General features: G+C 42.8%; 1 protein-coding gene across 1 annotated transcript; it reads left to right on the top strand.

The window, feature by feature from the left end:
• The first annotated feature begins 4,472 nt into the window (after positions 1 to 4,472).
• On the top strand, positions 4,473 to 9,676 carry LOC147611721 (pentatricopeptide repeat-containing protein At3g09040, mitochondrial-like). Its single transcript, XM_086784766.1, has one exon. It carries the CDS (start codon positions 4,553 to 4,555, stop codon positions 8,756 to 8,758), a length of 4,206 nt encoding a protein of 1,401 aa, XP_086640892.1. The 5' UTR covers positions 4,473 to 4,552; the 3' UTR covers positions 8,759 to 9,676.
• The last annotated feature ends 512 nt before the right edge of the window (positions 9,677 to 10,188 follow it).

Genomic DNA, 10,188 nt, shown 5'->3' with positions numbered 1-10,188 from the left:
GAGTAGAAGATGCGCATAAGGGGGGCTGCAGAGAGAGAGCCGCCCAGAGAGAAGCAGGCCACGCAAGCCTACAACGGCCACGCAAACGTGTGCCCCACAGAAGAGTTGTAGCTTGTACTACTACGTGGTAGAGCTGTATTCTACCTAGACCACATCGTAGAACTTTAAGGTCTAGCTCTACCATGTGGTGGAGTTAGAATGCATCAATCTAGCTGTACCATAAACCACATTGTAGACCTAGAATGCCTAGAGGTCTAGCTCTACCATGTGGTGGAGCTAGAATACATTGAACTAGCTATACTATCTGGTAACTATATCATGTGGTGGAGCTAGAATGCATCAATGTAACTATATCATGTAACGGAGCTAGAGTTCATTGATCTAGCTCTACCATGTGGTAGAGCTATATCAAAATAATCTATCTAGACACCATGGTATCACTAGAATGCTTTGAAGTCTAACTCCACCACATAGTAGAGATAGTCTTCAATGGGTTTTATCTCTACCATATGATAGAGCTAGTTCTAGCTCTAGTTCTAGCTCGGCCACATGGTAGAGGTATACTTCATGGTAGAGTCTGATGTAGGTTTCAATCTAAAAAAAAATGCTTGCTAGATTTGATTACTAGTTTAACAAGTCCAACATGATTATGTGCAGGATGGATTTCCAATCTAGAGGGAGGGTCTACATGATGTTGAACAATGATTCTGTTGGTATTGGCTGGGTGTGTAGAATTGATCCAAATTCCACTTGTAATGGAACAAAGATTGGTCAAGGAAATGTGTCATTACTTGTGGAGGAATGCTTGAAGGATGTGGAACTACCATTCCCTACAATGGATACCATTTATCTAAAAATGCATTATGGAGTAATGTTCGTTGGCCAAAAATGCTTTTAAGGCCTTTCACAAGGGAGCTGGAATTTGGAGAGTGGAGTGAAAGATGTAGTGATGCAAATCAAGAAGAGTCTGTGGAACCTCCAATAATAGATGCAATACCGATAACATCTCCAGAACTTGACATGCAAATCCGACAATCTTCGAAGAATGAGATGGTTCTTCTAAAGGATGAGAGCATGATGCAAACTATCAATCAAGGGACTATCTTATATGTGTTTCCATTTGAATGTGTCAACTTTCAACAACTTGGTGATGATTGTGTGGGTGTGGCTATTGAAAGTGCAAATGTATTTCAAACTATGCCGCAAGTGGATAGTATCACCCTAGTTAAATGGCCTATTAAATAGCTGACAATGCTGGATGGGAGCCCATTGCAACGCTATGTTCCGCTTAATGGCATGCATGTTGAACATGCTGATATATGTAATGAGGATAATGATGGAGATGTAACTAATGAGGTTATTGTTGCCCAAACCTCTGCAAAAAGACGCTACACTTTCATAAACAGGATTCCAAAGCAGAGACCACAACTAGCTTCTGCATTATATATGTCACGTGAATCAGTTCAAAGGATTTCATCCATTGATTGTTGTGCAAAAAAATGTTGTCAGCTAATCGATCGTGATGTACTAATGAGGATACGACAAGACTTTTGGGGACAATCTCAGGAGTCTCGTACAAATTATGTATATGATGTGCTTTCTACAGCTTGGCATCATGATTCAGCTCAAAAAATTAAATATGAATTTAGATTAAATGGGGTGATTGTTTATTGCAGAGCATGGTATGAGATGCATGGTATACCAAAGACATCCTTTTACCGTTACAGGGAAAAGTTTGAGTCCGGTGTGTATCAATATCTGCATGGAAACACAGGGGTATTGAGGAGAGGCCTACAACATGCTAGTGAGGCAAGAGCACTACTTAATGAATTTGTGAACATGAACTCTGAGCCTGCGCCACACAAAAGTAGAACAATGCTAGATAGCTCAAGGGAAACCAGGTTGTCGATTCCATCAATATTCAAGCAAGTTGACATTTTAAATGAAATCAATGCAACACTTGAGCAGTTGGGACATGAGAAGAGGCTATCAAAGTCATCGTTTAGTAGAATTTGGAATAAAGAGTATCCACAAGTGTCCCTAACAAAGGCAAGTGAGTTCTCCAAGTGCACCTTGTGTAGTGGTCTCAAGGCAAAACTAGAAGCCAAACCTAGTCTAGAAGAAAGAGCAAGGCTCCTCAGTGTGAAAGAGATATTCACATGCGACAACAACAAAGTTGCAGGAGCTTATACTATGCATGGCGCATATTTTCGGAAACCCAACCACAAAAGTATGTATGCATCATCCGTGACAAGATGGATCAAAAGAAAACAGCCATTCCCAGACTACGGGTCCTTCCCAAGGGTGTGGATTCGGGATATAATTTACCAATTGCATTGATTGGTATGATCACTCATGGCCATGCAGAAGGTCATTATGGACACTTTATTTTGAATGGTTTATGGCCATCTGATCCCAATCTAACAATTGGCTCAATTGCAAGTTGTTTACATAACATAGAGAGGATGAATAAGCATCCTCTTGGTGATCTAGTAACAAATGGGCTTCCAAGAAGCAATGTTTCACTTCTACATGCTTTAAATTCAAGGACAGCTTTAGACAACCACAATATGAGTGATGGTAAAGATCCCATTGTTGAACCATGTATAAATCAGGGAGACACAATGAATTGGGTTTCCTCGTTTTGCAAGTTGCCAGAAAACTTGTTGCTACAACTAGATAATTGTGCTGGAGAAAAAAAAAATCGGTACTTATTTGCCTATTTGTCATTGCTTGTTGCATGGGGTGCTTTCAAAACTGTACAGTTGCGATTTCTAATGGTCGGACATACACATGAGGATATAGATGCCATGTTTAGTAGGTTTTCAGAGAAATTAAGAGTGGGGCAAACCTTTACTTTACCACATTTGATGGATACTTTAAGAACCAGCTCAACTTCTTCTCCAGAGAAATTAAGAGTGGGGCAAACCTTTACTTTACCACATTTGATGGATACTTTAAGAACCAGCTCAACTTCTTCTCCAGCTCCCTTCTTGCTTACAGAGGTCCCTGACTTCAAGGCATATTGTGATGGCTACATTTGTGATGGGCAAGAAGCACTTATAGGTCACTCCAAACCACTTCTATTCAGGTTCTTCATGGAAGGAGACACATCGGTAATGCAATTTAAGGCACATGTAGCTATTCGTAATTGGAGTGGAAGTATCCGTCTTTGGAAGACAGACAGTGAAGGTAAACCAAGGTTACCAAAAGGAGATTCACCTCTACTACCAATGGCCGAGCATATAAAGATGCATGCAGAAGTAATATCAGGATTGAAGGGTTACATGAAATTTTGGCAGAATCTAAGTAATGGTTTATTTGTGCCAAGATATTATAGGCCCGTCATAGATTATTGGAGTAATGTAATTGAAGAGCTTGGAAAACCAATACAATCAGTGGCAAGAAAGTACACAGATTTTTGGCCAAAATCTAAAGGGTCCCATCAATTAGATGATATGAATGTTGAACAATTGCAGGCACAAAGATTCTTAGGTATTGAAGAGCATAATGATCATTATTGTGGGCTTGCACGGGATAAACCAAGGGAGGCATTTAACCCTATGCTACATGTTCAGCAAGGACACTTTGTTATGCTGCACCCAGATGACACAAACATCTATCCAGTTTGGTTTGCTATGGCTGAATCGGATATTGATGATGAGCCTACATCACCAAATTAGAAACTCTTGATTCAATATTGGGGACCTTGTGCAAGGAAGAAAGGTTTGACAGATACTCAAGCTTATGCTGATTGTTGGAAGGGATATTAGCAAATTAATGAGGCAGAACAACAAGTATGGGAAAATGCTGATGCAATTCTTTGGTCGTGGAGACCAAGGAATCCACCATCATACAAAAGAATCAAGATACCAGAAAAGGAAGCCCGTAAAGCAAAAGCATGCTTAGGCTTGGCCTGTGAGGATGAAGCTCATATTGATGGTTCCTTCAATGAGGAGTAGCATTTGTAGATGCAATATTGACAATGTGGATTTTTAGGTTATAGCTCTAATATCCAAAAGAGATGTACTTGTGTACTATCTTCTTTTAAATTATTTTTTATTTTCACTTATTGAATGAAATTTTTCTTTGTGCCTCCTACATCTTTTTGATATAATAGTGTTTCTATCTTATTTGTTCAATTGTTTCATAAATTTTGTGCAGTGTACAACTCAATTGGTGCAGGTCCTTGTTACAAAGAAACAAATACCACTTTCTTATTAATGGTGTTTATCAACACCACCTTCCTACATGCTTATCAAACTCCTTTCAAAATATGTTTATGCACAAATACTAATTATACCACTTTTTTGGTTCGAACAGTGATTATCTCAACACTACCTTCCTCCGTTCTATATTAAGAAATTTCACAATAACTATTCCCACATTAAGTGGGAAATTCCCATAATACATGAAACCTCTCAATTTCAAAATTCCCATAATGCAGGATTTTTCCCATAATACCTAATACGGTATTTATGGATTTTTTTGTGTGTAGCAAATGGTGAATATGACCTTGTGACAGCCTGCGCTTCATTCGGTCTCATCAGCCATGGGGTTTCATCCATGCTTGGCTGGCCATGGGTCTTCTATGACAAGGAACATATCACATGGGTTTGACCCCGGAGGAAATCCCCAAGACAGACACAGCCAGCTCTGGCATGACGTTATCTCGAACCCTTCAGATTGGTGGGACAACAGGCTGGAAAAGAGGAGCCCCAGGCATCCTGATTTCCGCCACAAGATCACAAAAGTATCCCTCTGGTTGGACAGCCTGCATAAGCCTTCATGGGTGGACGCTCAGCTAGCCCTCCTAGATGGCCATCCTCATAGGGGCAATGGAGGGCTGCATGAACATTCACATGGCGGCAATGGAGGCGTTCCCGACCATCCACCTGGAGGCAATGGAGAGCTTCCTGGCCATTCACATGCCAACATTGGAGGTCTTTATGTTCCTGCACATGGAGGCAGTGGACGTCCTCATGGCCAAGGTATGCCCCATTGCTCATCTAACGTTGAGATTACCCCTGCACAAAAACAACAGCAGCTCTGGGAGGAGCTCTTCTCCAACCCCTCAGAATGGTGGGACAACAGAATGGACAAGAAAAGCCCTGGGCACCCTGATTTCCGAAAGAAGAGCACAAAAGAGCCCCTTTGGTTGGATAACTACTTCAAACCCTCATGGGTGGACCATAAGCTAGCTACCCTTGACGATGAAGTGAAGGGAGGCCTGGGAATGGCAATGCGGGGCTTATCACATGCAGCAATGAACCCTGCAGAGAGACAGGCACAACTATGGAAGGATCTCATTGCAAATCCATCTGAATGGTGGGACAATAGGATGGACAAAAAGACCCCCCGAAATCCAGACTTTCGGCACAAAAGCAGTGGACAGCCCCTATGGCTGGACAGTCAGTACAAGCCGACATGGGTGGACTTTCAGCTAGCAACCTTCGATACATATCATAGGGGCTTGCAAGGCTCTAAACTTGGGGATGAACTTCAAAGTCTATGCGAGGAGGGGGAATTGAATAGGGCGCTGGCTGTTGTGGCATGCATGGATCAGCAGGGCATCATTCCTTCTGAGAAGATGTATTTGTTTCTCTTGAAAGCATGCAAGAAGATGAAGGCCTTGACTGAGGCCAAGCTAGTGCACGCGCATCTAGTTCGATATCAGGTAAACTTGGCCGGCTTCCTTGGAAAACAATTAGTGTTCACGTTGGCAAAATGTGGTGGCCTTGAAGATGCTCTGCAGGTATTTCACAGCTTATCTCATCAATCTGTTTTCTCATGGACAGCCATGATTTCGGGGTATACTGACTGTGGAAAAGAACGTGAAGCACTGGAAATGTATCAGTGCATGCAAGAAGGAGGTGTAAATCCAGATGCGTACACCTTTGTGAGCCTACTTAAAGCTTGTGGTAATATATCTGACCTTGTGCTTGGCAAGCAGCTTCATGCGGATGTACTGAAATATAGATGTGAGTCGGATTTGTTTGTGGGTGCTTGTCTGATTGAAATGTTTGCAAAGTGTGGGAGCCTTCTAGATGCGCAAATGGTGTTCGAGGGGTTGTCTCAGCGTGATGTGGTGTCATGGACTGCAATGCTATCAGCTTGCGTCGAGCATGGCCAGGCAGAGAGGGCTTTGACTCTGTACAACCAAATGAAAGAGGAAGGTGTGGCTCCAGATGAACGAACATTTGTGGTTGCCCTTCAAGCATGCTCTGTGCTTGCAGAGAAGGAAGAAGCTGTTATTGTTGAAGGGCATTGGACCAAACTGGGAGCTCTATCTTTTGGTCAGGCATTACATGCTGATGTGTGGATGCAGGGCTTTGATTCAGGTTCCTTTGTTGGTAGCACTCTTGTGAGTATGTATGGGAATTGTGGGCACATTTTGGAGGCGGAGAATGTGTTTCAAAGGCTGTCTGTGCATACGGTAGTATCATGGACTGTGATGCTTTCTGTGTATGTCGAGCAAGGTCAAGGAGAGAAGGCTTTAAGCTCATATAGACAAATGCAAACTGAAGGATTGATTCCAAATGAATGGACTTTTGTGGTTGCCCTACAAGCATGTTGCATGCTTGCAGAAGAGGAGGAAGCCACTGTAGTGGACAGTCATTTTAGAAAAGTGATGACGTTGGGCTTTGGTGAGGAATTACATGCCGCAGCTTGCAAACAGGGCTTTAACGCAGATGTCTATGTTGGCAGCAGCCTTGTGACTATGTATGGCAAGTGTGGAAATGTTGTGGAAGCAGAGAATGTTTTTGATGGTTTGTTCGTGCACAATGTTGTTTCATGGAATGCTATGCTCTCGACATATCTTGAGCAGGGTCAAGCAGAGAAAGTTCCATGGCTTTACAGACAGATGCAAGTGGAGGGCGTGAATGCGAATGAGCGGACAGTTGTGATTGCTCTTCAGGCATGTTGCATGCTCGCTGAAATGGAACAGGCTGTCCAAGTGGAAGGACGGAGGTCAATCAAAGAGGCAGCTCTGGAACTTTGCCAAGAATTGCATGCTGATGTTTGTAGAAAGGGCTTCGATTCACATCTCTTTGTTGGGAGTGCTCTGGTGAATGCTTATACAAAGTGTGGGAGTTTTGTAGAAGCAGAGACTGTGTTTGATGGGCTTTCTGAGCATGATGTTGTGTCATGGAATGGGATGCTATCAGCTTACGTTGAGCAGGGTGATGGAGAAAAGGCTTTGCAGTTGTACAAACGAATGCAAGAGGAAAGTGTGATGCTGGATGAAGTCACACTGGTGTGTGCCTTGCAAGCTTGCAGTGAGATTGGAAGCTTGGATATTTGTAGGCAGATTCATTTTGCTATTGTTTCCTTGGAATATGATTCGATTTCTGACTTGGCAAGCACTCTCATCTATGCATATGGTAGTTGTGAGAGTGTGATGGATGCCCATGCAGTCTTTGATGTACTACATCTACAGACTCTGGAGTTGTGGAACGTGCTTATTGCCGCTTATACTCGTCAAGGGTACTCTGTGGTGAGCCACCAAAGATATGGTGAAATGCAGTCAGCCTTTAATAAACCTTATGTAGAGAAGGCTTTGCAGCTCTACACAGAGATGGAGGAGGAAGGGATGAGCCCAAATGAACGGACATATGTACTTGCCCTTCAAGCATGTTGCACACTTGCCGAGAAGGAAGTTAAAGATGGGCTGATCATAGAGATGTCTCTCAAGATTGGACAGGAATTGCATGATGGTGCCTACAGGAGAGGATTTGATTCTAATATCCTTATTGGTAGTGCACTTGTAAGTACGTATGGCAAATGTGGGAGCATTTTAGAAGCAGAGATGGTGTTTTATGGGTTGTCACACCGCAGTCTTGTGTCATGTAATGCAATGATGTCAGTGTATGCGGAGCAGGGCAAAAGCGAGAAGGTTTTGCAGCTGTACAGACAAATGGATGAAGAAGGTGTAGTTGTGGCTGATGTTACACTCGTCTGTGTCTTACAGGCTTGCAGTGGGACAGGCAGTGTGGAGTTGTGTAGACAGATTCATCAGAATATTGTCCTGGCAGCATTTGATCCAAGTCTTGCAGTGGCAAACACTCTGATCTATGCATATGGGAGTTGTGCAAGTATGGCTGATGCCCAGGCAGTCTTTGATGTTCTTCCCGACCCCAATGTAGTGTCATGGACTGCATTGATTGCTGCTTATGCCCGACAAGGAGACTTTGCAGAAAGTTTGCGATGGTATGAGAAAATGCGGCGAGATGGTTTCAGACCTAATGGAGTCACATTTCTATCTGTTCTCTCTGCATGCAATCATTCTGGTTTTGTGGACAAAGCTTTTGAGTACTTTGTATCCATGAGGAAAGATTATTGCTTAGCTCCAGATATTGAGCATTATGGCATTATGCTGGACCTCCTTGGGCGAGCAGGAGACTATACAGGGGTGAAAAACTTGTTGTCAGAAATGCCAATGCAACCTGATTTGGAGATGTGGTTGTGTTTGCTAGGTTCATGTCGAAAGCATGGAAATGTGGAGTTAGGAAAGCAAGCATTTGATTGCGCAATGCAGTTACAGCCCAAGCATGCTAGAGCATATGTTATGATGGCAAACATCTATGCGGACACAGAGTTGCAGGACTCTGCAGAGGAGAGTGATAAAAGGTTGCGGTCAGGTGTGTGGAAGAAGTATGATGAAAGATGGGTCAAGCATGAGCAGGCAGTACCTCTTTTGTGGCAGGAGATGGCAAGCAGCCATGAAACGGAATCTTATTTATGGCAGACAGGTTGATGTAGACTTGAAAGATCAAGTATAAGGTACGTTTCTTATGTTGAGTGACATTTTGGACAAGGCAAACAAAGATATGGTTCTTATTGTGCTTGGTCCTTCCAAGGGTATTTGCTTAAGCAGTGTTATCCAGGAAGGAACACAATACCTTGTGAATCAGCATTGCCCAAAAGCGAGCAAAATACTTAAAAGACATTACAATCTTCCAGAAGGATGGCATCTCAATGACATAGAAGCAAAACCATCATAATTTCTTATACACGGTGCTCTACTTCAAGTTTGTAAAGTTCTACAGGCTGCTCTTAGCAGTGGGTTTCTCCAGGCAGTACGGATCCATACATTTACTTTTCCAGGTTCATAGTAACGTTGGGAAGAAAAGCTGAGAATTTGATTGCGCCTCCTGCCTGACCTGTGATGCAGTGACCCCTGGCTGTAGACAACCCCAAGTGAAATTTGGCTTTGGATGGTAGGTGGACATCTGGTTTCCTGCTGGGGAAAGTTCACTTACCGAGGTTGCGATGAGTGTACACGGGAGCATGCCAGTGCTGGCGGTTTATGCGATGGCACAAGATACCAAGATTGGGCCATGCAAAACTACTGATAATGGAGAAGAGCAACTGAAGCATATTGAGTTAGACCTAGATTCTGAGGATGAAGCTCCACATAAGTGAAGAGATCATGAGCGAAGTAATGCGAAAGGGAATTGGAAGAGGATTCCTAGACGAGAAAAGCCAAGGCAGATGTGGATTTTTTCTGTATGAAATGGAAAGGAAGTGGGCAGGTCTTTTCATGTGATCAACACAAGATACAACCAGCCACTTACACGCGCGCGCGCGCACCACACACACGTATACATATCCGTGATTCTTTCTTGTAGAGACCCCAGTTTTGGGTTTGTTAATAATTCATGGCATTCTACCCTCAGAGACTTTTGATCCCGCTTGGACAAAAGATACATATATATGTGTGTGTATGTATATATGTATGTATGTTGGAGTAGAGATTAAGGTAGCAACACACACATAGATGCAGCAAGCAAGGAGATATAGATGGAAGCACAACATTCAAAGTAGGTTGATGAGAATGATTGAAGTACAAGTGAAGTGACATGATAAGGTCATTTACACATACTCATAGGAGTGTGTATCTACGCTTGGGAGAAAAAACTTGTAAAGAGGAAAATTGTGTCTCAGTCGATTATTAGTCTCTGTCCACACAACCAAAGGTATCCTGTCTTGTGTTCGTGGTGGGGAATGTTAAACCGCTAACATTCATCTTAGTATTCGACGACAATCCCCAAATGGCAATAAGTCTGAAGCTTTGCGAAAAGCTTTAAACTTCTCTCGTGAGAGTCTTCGTGAACATATATACCACATTGTCATGTGGAGGCATAAGCTAGGCTAATCTCTCTTGCAATAAGTTTTTTCCTCACA

This window comes from Cibotium barometz, chromosome 47 (assembly GCF_041138505.1).
Source record: "Cibotium barometz isolate CiBa-2024 chromosome 47, ASM4113850v1, whole genome shotgun sequence".
In the NCBI taxonomy this organism is placed as follows: Eukaryota; Viridiplantae; Streptophyta; class Polypodiopsida; order Cyatheales; family Cibotiaceae; genus Cibotium; species Cibotium barometz.
Note: the sequence above shows the minus strand (reverse complement) of the source record. Positions and strands in the feature narration are given on the sequence as shown.

Coding starts and splice junctions, on each gene's coding strand:
- LOC147611721 (XM_086784766.1), top strand. CDS start 4,553: ATGGGGTTTCATCCATGCTTGGCTGGCCATGGGTCTTCTATGACAAGG.